This window comes from Medicago truncatula, chromosome 7 (assembly GCF_003473485.1).
Source record: "Medicago truncatula cultivar Jemalong A17 chromosome 7, MtrunA17r5.0-ANR, whole genome shotgun sequence".
In the NCBI taxonomy this organism is placed as follows: Eukaryota; Viridiplantae; Streptophyta; class Magnoliopsida; order Fabales; family Fabaceae; genus Medicago; species Medicago truncatula.
Window position 1 is genome coordinate 43,179,882 of NC_053048.1, and position 18,351 is coordinate 43,198,232.

Below are 18,351 nucleotides of genomic sequence, written 5' to 3' on the forward strand. Positions count from 1 at the left end.
TAAACAACTCTGCTAATCTTAGCACATAGAATTTCAAAATAACATTGGTAGCTGAAACAATGACTGTAAAGGAAGAATTGCTTCAACATCCGAGATTCGTGCTGCTCTTAGCATATAGAATTTTAAAACAATATATGCATCAATCAATCCAAGATTGCTTCAACATTTTTTATTCTAACAAAAAAAAAAAACATTCACATCGTAAAAAACCCCCCAAATAGTAATTGAACTGCAAGAGTCTCATCTCAAGTTTAACTATCATTTATGTTGACATTCCATGACCAAGGTGAACCAATTAATTCAAAACCAATAAACAACCAAATTAAGCCTCTGGGCGAGACTTCACAATGAAATTCTGGTGACTAATAGGATTCATGACGACTGGAGGACCAGCAGTGCGAGGCCATGCATTAAACTTCTTGTCAGTCTCTTCTTGCCATGCCGGGTTTGAAGCTGTGGCACACACAGTACCTGAAGAAAGAATATGAAGTTACAAACAGCTGAAATAACAACAAAATGTAAATCGATCCATATAGAAAAGCATAACTTACCTCCAAATATCTTTTTGTCTGAAACATAATAATCACAGACCCATGCAATTCCAAATGATCCAATTAAGGAAGCTACGATATACTTGCCTGACATGATGAAAACTTAAACTGTATACAAACAAAAAATAATTAACTCCATTTTAATAGATAAATATATTGACAAAAGGAGAGAAATATCCATCTCTATACAGAAAACAAATGATAAAACTGACGAAAAAATTGTGAGATCAACAACCAGTCTGGCAGAAAACAAGATTCCTCTAATCCTATTAACTCGTGAACATAACAACAGAAATCTCTGATTTTAAATCTCCATAATTGCCGCTAAATGCTAAATATCCTAAAAACTAAAAACACAACAATATTAGATTCCAACCTATGAAGCACATATACTCCTAGGATTAGGCGTGTCCAACACCAAGACAACACCAACACATATGATTACATTGAAATATGTCATTTTCTCAAATTATTATGAGTGTGTGTCCAATGTCTGTGTCTGTCCTTCATAGATTCCAACACATACATGCAGAAATATAAATAAGTGTTTAATGGCTATGCACCATCGTTGAACTAAATCGCTAAATCATCTTTAAACGTAAAATGACAATATGAACAAACCATGAGATTTGAATGAATGAAAGGGTAAAGGGGTTTGCAGTTGGCACTCTCATTGTATATATCCATTTAACACACCATATCAAAAATGTTAGCAGAAGGGGCATACATCAAAGTCAATAAACTATAAACATTTAACAATCCCTATATTGCATGTAGCAAATATTTATAGATTTTTCCAAAAACTAAAAACATTAATTAATATACCTACATGATGGTGAAATGTGAACAAAAATTCGAAAAAATTAAGAATCAACGAAGGGAATCAAAATTGCACAAAAAATTCCAACACACAAATTGAATAACCTAAATTCCAATATCAATTAAAAACAGAATTGGAAAAACTAATTGAAGAAAAATAAAATCGATAGAAAAAATAAGCAAAGAAGAAAATTATAATGAACATTAAGAAATGGACCCTACTCATTTTTGACAGAATCGAATCAATAGAGAAGCATAAAAAGCGTTTAAAACAGAAAGATAACCGAATTAACAGAGTTATATATTTGAGATAAAGATTCAGAGCGCGTAGAGAGAAGATTGCTAGGGTTAGGGTTCGTACCTGAAGCTAGAGATCTACTTGTTTTGTTCAATGATGCAAAATGAAGATGGCAGAGATTGCGATTTCTATTACTCCAAGAGCCAGAAACGTTTTTGTTGTAGTTTTTGTGTTATATATATACGGGCTTACCCACTTGGCCCAGTATTGTAATATAGAGTTGAGCTATGATAAGGTCTTGCTATTTGCACCCGCTTTTGTTTTGATATGCATAGGGGCCATCCACTTTTCTATTTGTGGTGTGTCGAGCAATAAATGTGACCACCTCTCTTAGCCGAGATTTGAACTTTGGTTTGTCATGTAATGAAAGTCTAACTTCTTCCACTAGACTCAATTGTTAGTCAATGTTATTTTTTACTATAGCTTAGTTAGAGCATATGACTCCTTAAAAATAAAATATTAGAATATTGACAAGTGAATTTTTATACTTTTGGGAGAAGTTTGTGGAGGGGATTTTTTTTTTTAAGGAAAGCGGATGGGGAAGTTAAGATAGAAAATAGTGTTAATTGCTTGATTTTACTAAGAAAATAGTGTATGTAAGTTTTGTCTATTTTTTTTTTTTTTTTTAGGTCAAGTAGCTTAGTTGTTAGAATTCACTTTATATAAGGTGAATAAGTGGGGTGTCCGAGGTTCGAACCCCGGCCCCTGCATATAATAATGCATTATCCTACCAACTGAGCTATGCTCACGGGACAATTTTGTCTATTTTTCTTATTACACCCCAAATGTATGAGTAGTCCATTTTAATTAACTTTAGGAACATAGGTTAATGTGTTTTGAAAGTTAATATTTAGACAAACAGTGGTACAGTACATGAGTTTACTTAAAAAATCTTTAAAAAAAATGCGTGTTTCATAAGAGGGGGAAGAAAATCAAATTTACAAAAAAATGGTGTACTAAAAAACAAATAGAAGTTCAAACATAACTTTGACTCATATAGAATTGATATTTTTTTAAAAATTTTATTTCAAACGTAACAACGAGAGTATAATCACTACTCTCTTCAATCACTATTATAAGCAAATATTGTATTTTCATGTTCATTGAATAATTGATGTTTATAATATAGTCCGAATATATAAGGTATTTAATAAATCTATAAAAGAAATATTTGTTTATAATGGTGATAAGATGAGTAAATTGTTTAAATAGACTATGTTATACTTTAAGCAATTGGTGTGACGCTAACTTAGTTTGTCATGTTTAATTTGCATGTAGTATTCTTTTAAAATTGAATTTTAGCTTTCCAGAACACTACTCCAACTTGAATTTTTAGTGAGATACTATTAAATGGTGAAAAGTGAATGAAAAACCGAAGTTCAACTTAAATAATTTTACTTTAAATTGATGTTGATAGAAATATGAACATTTTGTTGTGGAGCTCGATCTAAAATATCTTCTAATTCTTATGATTTACAAGGACTGCATAGCATGAAGCCTTTCCAGGCCAACATACACAAGGTTAGGTGACAAAAATAATGAAGAAATTTAATATCGAAAATTCAGAAACACAACTCATTATATATGATCAAAACAGCAGCAATATAATATTTCCAGACATATCTTGGCCTTAGCAACATCGAGTTTACGTTTCTTAGAAACCTAACTGCTTTCTTCATTATGTTATCTTACATCTACAGGATCAACAACCGGCAGCTTTCAGAAAATTATCAAAGGGACTTGATGTTGGCAATTGGAATAAGTGAGGTTGATCTTGATATTCTACTCCACACAAATTTGGAACCGGGACAGAAGTTGGTTGGTACAATTCCACAAAATTATCATCAAAGAGAGGAGTTTCCACCTGCATGTATATATAAACTTAATTAGATATTCCATTTAAAAAATTTATATGTAAATACTAATGTAATAAAGTTGTTGGCCATAATAAAGGCATTAGCCTTAAAGTTGTAGACATATATGTTTAGTAAATGTGGATACAAAAGCAAGGAAGTACCTTCTGATTGTCCACATGGGAAGATGAATCCATATTTTTCGATTCATTATTGTGATTCGGTAGAGGGGGGTTTGTTGAACATTCTTGCTTCTGAACGTTACTCATCAATCTGGACATCTCGCGCTTTCCCATCATAAGTACCTCACAGTTATCAGCCATATGCTCGTAAGGCGTATCAAATGCAGTTGATACAGAAATCCTCCCAGCAGCAGGCTGGGATGGGTCGAAAACCTGCACTCAAAAGTGTGGTGCCAAATTTTGTATCATTGATATGAGAAGAGCTTATAATAAAATCCAATGAAAACAAAATGTACGAGGGCAAGCAATGCGTCACATACTAATTCTAAAAGTTGATTAGCACTTAAAAGGCTAGGGACCTCCGTGGACAATCTTGGACTTTGTTTTAATTGACTTTCAAATAATTCATAAATGAAGTCGTCGTCAATTGTTGAAGCATCCTGAAAATGTAAAAGTAATGACGTCCATCACAACTTGCAATTATAAACAAAGAAAATAATAACATGTAGACATTTTTGTTAGTTTTGGAGCAAAATTCATGCTTCAGAAATCCACATGACAGACCTTTCTGGGAACATTCAAGGTCAACTGAGATCCTAGTTCAGATGTAGCATCCGGTGAGAATTCTTCTAGAAGTTTCTCCTTTATTGACAATAATTCAACCTGCACAAAAGACCAAAGGTTCAGAATGTTGAGAAATGGGAATACATTTATACCCTTGACAGCCCAAAGCATATACAAGAAGCAAGAGCTTTACTTTTGAAAAAATGTCCAAGCTTCTTAAGATTTCAGAAGCAAAGGATTCCTGTGTTTGGTGTGCCGAAGTCAATAATTCTGAAAGTGTTTGTAAGGCCCTCTCATCATCTTCTTTGGATCCATAGTTGATGGCCAGATTGTCAAGTGCAAAGCTGACCGCCTGCAACTTGTCTTCAACTAAATGAAGGAAGGGGTCAACCTGATTCCAGAATGTAAAAACTAAGGGTTTAAAAGATGATTTATTTCCAAGAATCCTCTAAAAGAGAATCCAAGATCACGCCTTTAAATTTGACGGCAAATGCTAACCAGTGCCTTATGTAACATGTTGCTTTCCATTAAACAATTTCTAATTTTTATTCCTTAACCAGTTCCCTATCTATTAATTTGATGGCTCGATCTGAGACATCACATACATTGTTGAAACATATGTCTTACCTTTATCTCTGTAAGCACTTCCTTGGTACTATGGACAAGAGGGACAATGTTGTACGCTTTTGAAGAAAACATAATCATCGAAATTGCCAAAATAAAGAGTGATCTCCGACGAGATGGTGGCAATGGCCCTGCAAAAGCAGTAGGAATTAATAGCTGAAAGGATTGACATTCCAACGTCACAGTAAGTTTGCACTATCCTGGTATCTTTTTGGCATCCACTCCCAACAGAAATGTATCCGGTTTATAGTAGAATGGATATAAAGAATATTTTTCAAATGGTGGTTTATTTTGCAAGACTTGCTTGGTAATTAACTTGTGTAATTCATGAAAAGTACTAGTTTCTTATCAATCACAACGCAACATTTCACATTCAACTGGTTGCTCAACGTTGAGCTGCTCAACATTGCAATTCACATTCTTCTGGCTTCAAATTTCTTATAGGGACAAAAAAGTCCCTCTTTCTTGAGAAATTTACCAAGAAATCCTCAAATAGTTGAGGGATAAACTCAAGATAACCTAAGGAGCGGTCGCATCTCTTCTATCTCCTTAGGTAATCAAAAACCCTTTATTCTTCCTTGCAAATCAAAGTGGCCCCTCATATACTAGGAACCAATCACTAGTCCTCCGCTGCCCATGGTCAACAGAAATAGGAGCTGCAGAGGTAAACATGGCGGGGCTGCTATTATCTACATTATTGTGGCTCAAAATCGGCGTTTAATAGACTTTTTTACCAAACATATTTTATTCTAAACCTAGCTTTTAAACTTAAAAACTTATTTCATACCAATAAAAAGTTTAAATTATGTGTCAACATTGCTTACCTATTAGACTAGATTTAGTGCTAAGTTTATCGTAACTGAAAGCTCACCTTCTTTAAGAGAAATATTCCATAAAGAAAATGCAAGCTGAAAACTTCGTATTATTAACTCCTTAAAAGATTTCTGCAAAGACAATAAATTTGGAAAGTTATATAAAATAAAATTACAAATGTAGACAACCTCCTATGTCAGTTTGCAGTGTGATCCATGAACAATGCAAACTGACATACAATATCTTAGCATGAATAATCAAAAACTATAAGTAACATCATTGACATTCATATTCCATCACACATTCATGAGAGCAATATGAAATCTACGGTACCATTATAGTTTATAGGGAAATACATATATTTCTAGCAACAATGTTGAGTCCCTGTAGTCATTTTAGAGAAAATAGATGAATAGAGTAGTATTAAAATTATACAAGTAATAATGGTACATCAAAGTTGTTGATGACAAGGGAGTTAAAGTTGCATAAACACTCCTCAACACTGTCAATAAAAAACCCACAAAACATGTTGGAATGCTAGAGCAGCACCAAAGAATGCAACCAATATCACAGTTACAGTTAACCGAGTTCCTTTGATTTGTAAAAATATTGCAAGTATCACATATTATCATGAAAAAGGAAACATAGCACCATACAAAGAGAAGTGACCCTTTAAAAATTATTTAGCATAATCATGGAACCAGTTACCACCTTAGTTCTAGAAACAAGCAACACCAAGCTGTATGTATAAGCAATTGCTTCGTAATTTGCAGGCATATTTTCAGGAGAGGTAGACTGTGCCCAAATTGATGATACTAATCGGCTTATCTGATGCCTACTCAGCTTTAGGGTGACAACCTCCTGTTCTCAAGTGAAAATAAGACCATAAATAATATTAACCATGATAACATCCAATTCAAGCTAATGAAAAAACAGAACACTGGTTAGAATGGAGTTGAAGTGTTCAAGCATAATAACATTATATCTGTAGTGTATACTCAAATGAAAGACTCACCAAGTTCTGATTGTCACTGTTATCCATTTTATTTGGTAGAGGAGGGTTATTCACGCTATAAACCCGACTATGGCTTGACTTCAATCTGTTTATGATCCCAACATTGTTATTAGCTGGCGTTACATTTTCTTTGTTATACTGGCTTAATCTTACACTTGAAGAGCGTTTCTGCGATCTTAGTTTCTGAAATATAGAAGCTGAAGAGGAGAAAAAAGAGACTGCTTTTGAAAGTGTTCGTGGAACACCCAATGCTTTGGGATCAGCAGCAGTTGGCACAAGAATGACAGAAAAAATGCGGTGAGCTACCACTCGTGTCTCATGATCTGGATGGACCATAGCCAAGAGTAGTTGGTGAAACAATGCTTCAGGGAATGCCTATGGAGGAAAGTAACGTTACTTTTAGTATCAAATTTATCCATGAAACTCAAATCCACAAAGCATGGAGGAAAAAAAATTAAAGCACGTAAATCGATTCCTTGCCTTTTTCTGATCGGACAAGTTCGGTAAGGTGGCTACAATTTCAGAAGTTCGATAGACAGCATAGACTGTGGTTCTTGATGTCATTGTAATAGTTGAGATATTCTCTAACATCACAGCCATAACATCGAAAATTGGGTCTGCTTCTCCAACCTGTTTATGAGAATGTAACACCAACAAAACAATAAATACTTCAAATATTGTGAATGTTTAGGCATAAACTAGATTAAAACTTGTGGAGGTACCTTATTTGCTAAGATAACAAGGCATTTATCCACAACTTCCCGGAAATTCTTATTCCAATTAGTGTCCAAATTGGAGTTATCTAGGCTGCAGTGTATGGTCTTCCGCAAATGTCTCATCATGTCGCTTACTGCACCGATGATAGATACAGAAGGTTGGACCTTTGCATATTGGGCAAGTGAAGTCGCCACCTCGACAATGTCCAGCTGCATGTTGGGTTCTTTAAGGACCGTTTTATGATCTATATGCTTAATTAACATTGAGAGCAATACATGTGTGTTTTTCTCTGCAACGATAATAATAGAGGAAACTTTGAGCGATTAACAAATGATTATATGACATAGGAGAAGTTTACGGTCAAGCAAGAAAAATAGTATACCAGAATCATCCATCAAAAATAATATGTCCTTCAACACAGAACAAGCAAGACCATGTTTTATAGACCATAAATTTCCGTTATCGAAGTACCGGAATAAAGATTCCATTACACGACGTATAGTAGTCCCTTCCTTGGCTAAATTGGCCATATTATGTAGGCAAACCCCGGACCAAAACGAGGGATTCTTGTCATCTTCCCTGCATTCATTTATGAAACATAAACATTGAAAGTTAATGAAATAAATAGAACACAATCCATTTCAAAGATCTTCTGCTGATAAAAACAATTACATTGCAAAATTTACTTCGCCTTTGTCGTTAACAACTTTACTCCACGATGGGTTTCTCTTTTTGACATCTAGCATAATTTGATCCTCATTTCTGATGTTGGTACCTTGTTCCTCATGATCTAGACTTTCTGAATTTTCCTTAGGAACTTCATAGTTTTCCAAGACAGCTGAAACAATCTATATAATGCAGAGAAAATTTAACTATAGATTGAACAATATATTTGATGGTTTTTATCAAAACCAATACAAATTATTATATGAGGATGCAATCAAAACTCAGAAGTAAGAGTCAGCCACACTAATATGATTCTTACAAAAATGCCCCGGCATTTATTTTCTGAGCCTTACCCTCATATTCTCCACGGCTATTTCATTGATAATTTCGTATATTCACTGATAAAAATGAAGATCACTCTCAATTCAGAAGGGGAATTATACTATTTCATTTATCACCCTCATGTCATCCATTACCATTTCATTCTACGGGAAACTTATATTGTAATAAGAAGTATTTTGGAGAAAAATAAGCAGACCACACAATATACTATACAATATGCTGTAAGATTAACTACATATATATTGTGTCTAAAGAAAAAACACAAAATTCATTATAAGCCAATATGAGAAAAATCAGAAAACTAAATAGTCATAATATAAAAGGAGTAAATAATGTACTTACATTATCAAATTCAACTGATATGTGAGAGTGTTCACCCATAAACCGAACCTACAAAGCAAAGTAATTGATTTAATTCTAGAGGATATGTATACAGATTATACTACCCTTGAACAAAGGAGTTAAGAACAATGGTGGAGTCATAAAATAAATATTCAACATGCTGGTGTTCAAGATCTTGTCTAAATTTTAAGAACAACGGCGGGATCCTAAAATAAATACCATTGATGAAAGAGCTTTCAAACCAGCTGAACGGCGAATTCTGGCACTTTCATCTTCCCCCGTTTCTTGAGTTAATTGACACAGCTTTGGGATAACGCCTTCTAAGTTGAACAGGTAAGTTCCATCAACCTGAAAAAATTAAAATATACGCGAGTCTCAAGCGTTTTTCTGGTCAAAATTTAGAAGGATAACAAGAAATTTCAGTTGCTATTTTATATTATTAATCACCTTAAGTTAAAACTTGTATCAGTAGAAGAAATGAAACAAACCTGATTATTAACAAAATCAAAAAGAATGTTACATCCAATAACTCTCATTTCATCCTGCCGTGTTTGATCCAGCAGGGCTTGGATAATACTTAGTATGCTACTAGCAAACAGTGGCCTATCAATAAACAGAAAAAAGAAATGCACCGCATATTTTTAATCTCTTAATTCCACAACGTTAAGCAACAAGCACAAAAAGAACTTCATGTTAAATTAACAGATATTAACTTCAAAGATATTTTAATAGCCATTTATTAAGCCATCTAATACAAGCATAAAATAAAATAGATATGAACTCACATTTGTTCTTTACAAGAAGACAAAAATTTCTTATAGATACACATGACAATTCTTGTTGAGTGAATATTCTCATTCCGTAGCTCCTTGTAACACCTTTGCTCAAGGGCAGTCACAATCTGATCACCAATTACATAACTTTAGTGAGCGTCCAAACAACATTTAAGCATTTAGAAACTTGTGTGCTTCATATATAACAATGTCAATGACCAAGACACTTCTTCTTTTGTTAAAATAGTTCATACCTTTGGGATGCGTAAAGGATTTTTGGCAACATAATCACAAAGCTTGCCTATTTTCCTATCATTTGGTCCCTCCTCCTGTGTCAACTCATACACAATAAAAAGAAAATCAATACAGCCAGGATATCATGAGATTTACATATCTCTTGTTTAATTTTATGTGATGCATAAACCTAAAGGTCACTATCATGTAACAATGGATTTTTCAAATAGTAAAGAACAGTACTATACTTTCATTGTTTAGCTAGATGGAGGCATTATAAGCATATACATTACTTAAATGAATACTTGTGTGCCTTAAACCGATGTCTTACCACAACTGACATCAAACCAACATAAATTACAATCTATTACAGGTAATTACTTCCTTCAACATGGCTACATTATACAAAGTAAGTAATCCCAAGCTCAGTGGTTGATGACATGAGAAGATCAATAGATGATGTATAAACTGAAATATCAATATTGATTTTCTCGTGTCAACGGTTGAGATTACATACTTTACATCTAAAGTGAAGCAATGTGTCGTGACTAGAGCGACATTGAAACATCCAAAAAGCAAATAAAACAGAAAACAGAAAAAGCTGACCTGATTACGAGGGAAAATGTCAGCAATGAGCTTCTTGTACCTCTTGACAGGCTGTCTAGATCTTGTCCTCAAGGAAGGGCAGCAGAAACAAAGGGAACCACAAGCAGGCAGTACTTGGCGGGAAACAACACCAGATACCGTAGTCATTTTCAAATTCAAGCAACATCAACCAATTGATTAGTTTTGAGGAAATTCAAAAAATCTGGCTTGAAATTCTTCTCTCTTTCCCTTCTTGCATGGATCAATCAGAAAAATCCGACACTGAACGTGAAGAAGGGAAAGAAAGGCCAAAACATCAAATAGGCAGGCTTCAAATTGAATTACCACCCTCCAGATAGCAAAATCTGAATGTAATGTGGAAATGCAGCACTAGAATTTGATCCTCTAAAGAATAATAATAAAAATGCAGTTTACAATGAGGTTAATATTGACATATATGCTAATGTTAAAATTTAAGGAAAAAATGTACCAATGTATTATGCATGAAGAGGGTGGGAATTAATGAGTCCCTTAAAACAAGGAAAAATGTTTGTGACAATAAAAAGTTGATACAATGTGATGATATATGAACTTGAATTCATGTGGTTGGGCTGTCAGAGAAAGAATTATTTGTAATGAAAAAAAAGGGGGAACAATGGAGGAAAGGCAAATGTGCAGAACATTGTAATGGTTTCTGGGCCCACATTCACCCTCTTCCTTTTCCTTCTCCTCTTCTTCCTCTATAGTTTATGTCAATAATTGGTTGATTAAATTAATTAATTAATTACTTTTTTTTTTATAAAATTAATTAATTAGGTATGTGTTTCTCAAAAAAAAAAAAAAAAAGATTAGTTACTGTAAGGCACGTCAACATGCATCATTGCATTAAGCACCCTCTCACCTTACAATAGAGTCCTTGTTTTATATTTGTTTATTTGAAGAAAAAAACATTTTTTTTATTCCTCCACACATAATTTTATATGATTCTTAATAAATAAATGTCCTTTACAATTTAGTCCATGACAATTATTATTAGTTTGATTCACATGGTGAGTTGTTGCTGTTAATCTAATACTCCTTTTTTCTCAAATTATATGTCATTTTGAATATTAAAAAATATGATTAATATTGTATGAAAAATAAAAAATATGAATTATTTTACGATAATATTTTTAGTTAATGATATGAGAAAGATCAGTTATATATTAGAAAAAGATAGGATAATAAATAGTAAAATGTATAATAGAATAAGAAGCATTAATGAGTTGTTAATATTATAAAATGATATATAATTTAGAGTGATGATAGGTTGACATCCTTAGGTGGCATACCACCTTTGTACCACCCTTAAGGATATGAGAGAAAGAAGTAGTGGATGAAAGAGATATTGTGGTTTTAAGGTGAAATTACCAAGATGCACATGCTATATAGGTGTGTACATGAGTGGTACACTAAAAAAGAGTGTCAACCAATACTTATTCTATAATTTAGGATAAACATATTTTTGCTAGAATTACATGATTTGACAAAGGAGTTTTTTTTTTTATTGGTTTTGCAAATATATGAAGCTTTAACCCAATCATTATTGAATTCTGCTCTTTACTCAAACAGTTTTGCTCGTTCTCAAAGTAAATGTCCATATTGCCCCTACTTGATGTTAAACCCAGCGTGATTTAAGTCACGTAAGAATATTTTGACAAAACATACCCAGGAAAAATCAATTCTCCCCCAAATTGCAAATCGATGTAATTGCTTAATGTATTGAATGAATATAGGTTGCAAATTGATGCTTGAATGTAAATCAATTCTCCCCCAAAACATACGCAGGTTGCATTTCTCAATAGTAGTAGGCTCTTGAATTTATTGCTTGTACTGCTCCAACAATTGCTTGTAGTAACCAGTACCATGCTTTGATATAATTTGGGATGCTTAACATAATGCCTTCGACGCAATTATTACATGGAATTTTAAACTAATTGATGATCAATGTTGTTACATTGGATTGATGGATGGAAAATCAAAACCCTGCATATTCGACAATTTTTTGAAGGATAGTGAAATCAAATTAAATGAGAGTACCCTGATGATTGATTGATGGAAGAAGGTTACTAGTTGTTGTTGTGAAGTGAATCGACAGAAAATTGCAAGTGTTAACTCATGTGAGGTATAACACTAGCGTGACTTAACTCACGCTGCGTGAATTAATTAAGTCATGCAGATTTAACACTAGCGTGAGTAGGGGTATTTTGATCATTTATTTTGGAAATGAACAAAACTGTTTGAATAAAGAGTAGAATTCATCATTATTCGGTGTTAATATTTTTTTTTCTTAGTTTGATCCTCAATGTCATGCAAGATAGTTTTGATAAGAAAAAACATAAATAGAAACAAACTTGTAAATTGTCAACTAATTACCAATTGAAAATTGAAAATGCCGGGAGTTTATTCAACTAATTGCAGTAAAGCAGTCAATTAACTGATTAACCTAATAAAAGATTACCGATATACAGGAATGTTACTATGTTTGTTAAGATCCAACTCATGAGAAGAGTTCAACTTAAATACTATATGATCCAATTCGCATCTAAAACATCAATTGTTAAAGCTTATGACCATAGTCAACTCACATTCACTCGGCCAAAAAACAATTCATCAAAATAAAATAAAATAAACAGAATCTGTTACAAGAAAATAAATGTCCAAGATATCATATTCTTCTTTGCCACTACCTTATCCGCTTAAACATAAATTAAAGATAGCATTTTTATTAAGCCTAAAATAAATCAACTAACAATTCCACCTGTGAATACTAGTAATACACAATGTTCTTCTTATGAGGATTCATTCCCTTCCTCAAACTCTTATTGGTTTTATAATAACACCTGGTCTCTTCACCACCTGCACATACAATAATATACTTACATTACAAGAAAGCTACAAAACAAAAATTACACAAACATACTTTACTGTTTTTTTCCCAAGTAATTTAGTTTGGTACTAGAACCCTCTAAAATCCATTAATAGTATCCAATTAAGGGCTTTTCTCACTCAAAAAGAAAGCTAGTCCATATATTATTCTTAATTACTTTGAAAAAAAGGCACTAACATGATACTTAACAAAGGAAAAATGAAGAATTTCAAGTTAACAAGAGGAATTGTTTAGTGAAACTTACTTCAGGCTGATTAAGAAGTCCAGTTGCAGTTGTAGGGTTACATTCAGGTCCCATGGGCATGCGCATGTTCTGTTCAAAGGCCTCTTTGGAAGTATGAGGGTAAGGCAGCACTTTTGTATAGAGTTTCTCAGTCTGCAACATCCAAAAGAATATAATTAAAACATACTCAATTATTTTAACTGAGAAAAAAATAGCAAACCCCAAAATTTAAAAATGTCAATCAAGAATAAACAACTCCTCAAATTTCTTATTGGAAAACAAATTATTGCATGAATGAATGTTGATGTATATGATCTGGAAACATATGAAAGGTCCTAAACCCTTGTATTTTACGTCACTAACCTTTTTACTTGATTTCTCGGAGATGATCACATTTTTTAGTTGAGCATCATTTCTCTTCTTAAGAGTTTCATCCCTTTTTCTAAGGGCATCTTTATTTTGTTTGAGCTGCCCATATGGTAAACCTTTCTTTTGTTGTGTATCTGTCCATTGACCCCATCCAAGTAATATAGGCTTTTCTGGCTCAGGATTTTCTTCATCGAGGATCTTCTGCTTATCCTTTTGAAATTCAGCTTCCACATCATCCCCCGCAAAAGTTTGTCGAATGAGCTCCTCTTGAGATGGAAGTTCATAAGATGGTTTAGATGTAGAAGTCGGAATTCCACCCACCATCTTTCCTTCACTGTCTGTGTCGGCGTCGTTACCCTCAGTGTGCTAGAAGAGGAAAGGACAACATAATAAGGCCAAACCAATAGTTCAATTTATATTCTTGACAAACAAAAATGAGTGGCATACCTTTATATTTAGCCTAACATGGGCTTTAGCCTTTCCAAATACTCTTCTGCCACTGGTAGATGCAGCTTTTCGATCTTCTGAGCTACCAAAATCCTCCAGGTTCTTCAATAAGTCTTCACATTCTTCCACAACTGCCTCTCTACTTTTCTTCAATCCACGTCTCTACACCCATAACAAATTTCAAAAAACTAAATTGGATACCAGAGAAAATATTTTAAAATATAATATGCAAAAGATATGTGTCTTCCTCGTACGTGGAGATCCTCCCCTTTCAAATACCAATAGAACAAATCATCTAAAAAGACGACAATTCAAGCAAAAAAAGTTAAGAGTGTGTTTGGATGAGGTAATTGAGAAATTTTAAAAAATTTAGAATTCTAGGCAATTTAAATGATTCAATTAAATTACTTTCATTTCTCAATACTTTTGTTTGGATGGAGTAATTAAAAATTTCATTACCATCATTTTTGGACAACTTTTATAAATTTTAATTTTTAGGGGGTCAAATTTGAAAATTAAAATTAGGGATCAATTTGTAAATTTCAAAAACTTAAGGGGTCAAATTATAATTTTTGAAAATTTTGAGGGACAAATTTGCAATTTTTTGGAAATTTATTTGGGTCATATTGAAATTTTTTGAAAATTTGATGCAAAATTTGAAAATTTTTAAAATTCTTAGCTTTTAGGTGTCATTTGAAATTCTCTGAATTTAACTTAGAACAAAATACTTCATAAATTACCATCATTTTGAAAATTCTTCAAATTATTATCCAAATAATAGAATTCACCTTTTTAAGTATTTGAATTCTCTCAAAACATTACCCCATCCAAACACACTAAGTGTTTAAACTTTGGGTATTAGGAACATTAACATATATCATCATTAGAGACTAGGTTACAAATATTTCTTCAAGACTAGGTAACAAATATTTCTTTCAGGAAAAAATGTAAGAGAAGAAGAATAGATAATTACCATAAAACCTAAAGATGACAATCTTGACTCGGTGATTTCATCCTTCTCCCCTAACACTTTCATTAGCTTTCCCAAAATCTTGCTATCCAGGTCAGAACCAGCAGAGTTCTCATCATCATCTTCGGAATCATTGCTGCTGCTGCTACCCTTCATAGAGTGCATTTTTCTAGTCAAATCTTTATGTTTTCGACAATTTTCATCCATCGCAGCACGAGTTTCTTCATATTTGTGATTTAAACCGTGTTGTTTAACATTCTTTGCCCACCGATTATGGTGTGTGTGTCTCAGAGTCATGCGTTCCTAAAACAATCAGAAGTGAGAACAAGACTCACAATAAAAAATTTCCTCTTTCAAAAAAAATAAATAAAGACACTAGATATACCTCTGCTCTCTTAAAATATTTTTTCATATCATATTTCTTAGCAACTTTAGAGTCCATTTCAATCCGAGAAGACTCTGACTTCAACCTATCTTTCTTAAGGTGACGATGAAACGTCCCTGACTTTATCTTTTTAATACGTTTTGCCTTCTTTTCATTACAAAAAAGAAGGCTCCTCAGTTTGGCCCGATTTTGCCTTTCTTTCCGATCTTCTTTAGAAACCTTTCATGCATCATAAACGACATGAAACAATGCAAATCATCAATACACAAATAAATACAAGTCAAATGCATCACAGACAACATCAATAAAAAAAGAATGCTTTGCAAACAGAAATATAACAATGTGGTTAGTGCTTATTTTATTCTTAAACTCCAAAAGACACTTGAAATTTGAATACAGGCTAAAAATCTCAAAATACATTTGAACTTAAATTTTTCATATTATGCTAGTCAAGAGGGTTATGGCTTGTCTACTACGTCATCTCATAATGTATCAAGAATATATACATCACTTTTGGCAGTAGTAATTGAATGTGTGTGAAATTAAAGTCCACATTTTATTCATCCATGCTGCTAAAATTTTCAACATAATTTGATAAAAGGGTAAAAGACTTAAGAACGCTGAGAAATAGAGGGAGAAGCAAACGAAATATTAAAAAATAAAATAAAATTCAGTCCAGTCATTTGTGAAGAAATCACTAAAAGCCAAAAAAAAATAACATTTTAGATTCAAATCTTCTTACTAATAATACATGGTCATCAACTTAACATACAAATTAAAGTTTGACTTGTAAAATTTAAAAGCACCCAAGTATGTTAAACCCTAATGAGTTAACTTCACAAATCAATGTTGTCAAACTCAATTGTAAACAACATCATTACCTTGTTAAGTCTAGAACCATCATCTCTATGAGCTTCCAGTACTAGTGCAGCTACTTCTCTCTCAAATTTAGATCTTGGTCTAAATTCAGAAGCTATAGCTCCTATAGTTGAAAACCCTATATCTACTTTTTCATAAAAGGATATAGTCGTTGCATCTCTGTTTGTCTGAATAAAAGGCTGATACTTTGTGACATACTTTTTTGATATAACATATGCTACCTTCCTTTCTACCTTGGCTTGATCAGCCTCTGGAAGTGGTGTATGCATAGTTCTACCATTCTTCTCAATTGATTGAACCCTAATCTTTAGTTTATTGTGATCAACAAAATTTGGATTAAGAAGATCCTCTATGGTAATGAGTCCATCACCACACACAACAACCTCGCAACTAGGATCAAAAGCATCACTCATCATCAACTTCTTATTCTCTGCATTACCTTGAAAAGTCTCAGTAGGCATACCAGTAATTCCTTCTATCATCCTCACATGTCTTCCCTCAGCATTTGCATCCCTCTTTGTTCCAATGTAACAATCATCGTCATTCTCGAACTCATTATCAGATTGTACATTCTCATCCTAAAAATAGAAATAGAAATAGAAGGGATGAGTTGCCTGAAACATGAAGAATTATATTGGCTTATTTGACTTTATCGTAGTTTATACATATGATCGATTAATGATAATTACTTAAGGAAACTATTTCTATCCAAACAGAGCGTTAAAAGGAAAAGCTACCTTGAAATGAGAAGGAATGCGATCCTTTACGGAAACAGGGTCGTAGCGCTTATTCTTCATAGACTCTTCCTCTGCATCTTGTTCCTCGTATTCATAAACAACATCAGTGGTGGCTTCATCGAAATGGACATTGGTTTGAATCTGTTTGTTCAAAGATGAAGGCGAACGAGGATTGGTTTTCGACTTTTTACTTCGGAGGTTGGTGTCGTTCATCTGTTTTCGTTTCTTTTCTGTCATGATTGTTTTCAGAGCTACCACGCTCAACTCAACAATGCAATATGTTACGACGGTCGCGGTGACAGTGGCAGAAGCTGTTAGGTTAGGTTTGCGTCTTTTTGGGTGGGGATCAAAGGTTTTGGCCCATTATGCAGATTGAAATCTATTTTTTTCTGATTTTTTATTTATTTGTTTTGAATTTTTTTAGTGATTTTTATATGCTTCATCTTTATTTATTTTTTTTTTTTTTGAGGAAATATGTTTCATCTTTATGTTTTTTTGTTTGTAAAAAATAAATTTTATGTTTGATGTTATATGAATATATAAATTAGTTTATGTCCGTCCATTAACTTTCCACGTCAACTTTTATGAAATAGTATCTTTGTGAAACGTAAATATTATATTTGTAAAGAGAATAATACACAAAGTTCTCATCTTCTATGTCTTTAATCTTGTCCTTTAAATTTATTTCATAACATGTTATCAGCATAAACAATTTTTTTTTAATATTAGATCACCGCTCTTCTGAAGATTATATGCAAAAACAAAATTTGAAAAAAAATATGCTTTTGTTTTATCTCCCTTCATCCTTTGAACTAAACAATGCACATGAGATCATATTCATAAAAGGATTGTTGTATTGATTGTTTTGTAAGACAAATTGTTCGTGTTTTTTCTATGTGCTAAATAATAAACCTCAATCAAACACATTAATGTTAATTAATGACCAAATAAATAACCAACATATCTAAAATAACAAATAATATATGATAACATGAATAATTATGAAGGTACATTGTTATCCCTCAATTAACTAC

At 32.9% G+C, this 18,351-nt stretch overlaps 3 protein-coding genes across 3 annotated transcripts; all 3 read right to left on the bottom strand.

The window, feature by feature from the left end:
• LOC25499034 (uncharacterized) lies at window positions 1–1,887 on the bottom strand. The gene is made up of 3 exons (XM_013594169.3): window positions 1,732–1,887; window positions 552–659; window positions 1–471 (listed from the first exon to the last, which is right to left on the bottom strand). The coding sequence occupies exons 2-3, from the start codon at window positions 643–645 to the stop codon at window positions 323–325; spliced, it is 243 nt and encodes an 80-aa protein (XP_013449623.1). The 5' UTR covers window positions 646–659; window positions 1,732–1,887; the 3' UTR covers window positions 1–322.
• Window positions 1,888–3,155: 1,268 nt separating this feature from the next.
• LOC25499035 (protein SEMI-ROLLED LEAF 2) lies at window positions 3,156–11,083 on the bottom strand. The gene is made up of 19 exons (XM_013594170.3): window positions 10,400–11,083; window positions 9,814–9,888; window positions 9,572–9,687; window positions 9,275–9,389; window positions 9,006–9,134; window positions 8,787–8,834; window positions 8,109–8,284; window positions 7,819–8,015; window positions 7,442–7,725; window positions 7,200–7,349; window positions 6,720–7,094; window positions 6,416–6,565; window positions 5,763–5,835; window positions 4,895–5,022; window positions 4,461–4,658; window positions 4,268–4,366; window positions 4,024–4,143; window positions 3,686–3,916; window positions 3,156–3,532 (listed from the first exon to the last, which is right to left on the bottom strand). Exons 1-19 carry the CDS (start codon window positions 10,544–10,546, stop codon window positions 3,371–3,373), a joined length of 2,973 nt encoding a protein of 990 aa, XP_013449624.1. The 5' UTR covers window positions 10,547–11,083; the 3' UTR covers window positions 3,156–3,370.
• Window positions 11,084–13,026: 1,943 nt separating this feature from the next.
• LOC25499036 (U3 small nucleolar RNA-associated protein 14) lies at window positions 13,027–17,677 on the bottom strand. Its single transcript, XM_013594171.2, has 8 exons — window positions 17,318–17,677; window positions 16,583–17,158; window positions 15,702–15,920; window positions 15,320–15,619; window positions 14,347–14,508; window positions 13,894–14,265; window positions 13,552–13,683; window positions 13,027–13,276 (listed from the first exon to the last, which is right to left on the bottom strand). The coding sequence occupies exons 1-8, from the start codon at window positions 17,552–17,554 to the stop codon at window positions 13,232–13,234; spliced, it is 2,043 nt and encodes a 680-aa protein (XP_013449625.1). The 5' UTR covers window positions 17,555–17,677; the 3' UTR covers window positions 13,027–13,231.
• Between the last annotated feature and the right edge of the window lie 674 nt (window positions 17,678–18,351).

Excerpts from the sequence above, each read along its gene's own strand:
- LOC25499035 (XM_013594170.3), bottom strand. The coding sequence starts at position 10,546 with ATGACTACGGTATCTGGTGTTGTTTCCCGCCAAGTACTGCCTGCTTGT. Across the intron at positions 8,835-9,005 it reads TGAAAGCTCTTTCATCAATG|GTTCGGTTTATGGGTGAACA; the intron begins GTATTTATTTTA and ends TTTGCTTTGTAG. Across the intron at positions 4,659-4,894 it reads AAGTGCTTACAGAGATAAAG|GTTGACCCCTTCCTTCATTT; the intron begins GTAAGACATATG and ends TTCTGGAATCAG.
- LOC25499036 (XM_013594171.2), bottom strand. The coding sequence starts at position 17,554 with ATGACAGAAAAGAAACGAAAACAGATGAACGACACCAACCTCCGAAGT. Across the intron at positions 17,159-17,317 it reads GCATTCCTTCTCATTTCAAG|GATGAGAATGTACAATCTGA; the intron begins GTAGCTTTTCCT and ends TTCTATTTTTAG. Across the intron at positions 13,277-13,551 it reads GACTTCTTAATCAGCCTGAA|GTGGTGAAGAGACCAGGTGT; the intron begins GTAAGTTTCACT and ends TTGTATGTGCAG.
- LOC25499034 (XM_013594169.3), bottom strand. The coding sequence starts at position 645 with ATGTCAGGCAAGTATATCGTAGCTTCCTTAATTGGATCATTTGGAATT. Across the intron at positions 472-551 it reads AGACAAAAAGATATTTGGAG|GTACTGTGTGTGCCACAGCT; the intron begins GTAAGTTATGCT and ends TTCTTTCTTCAG.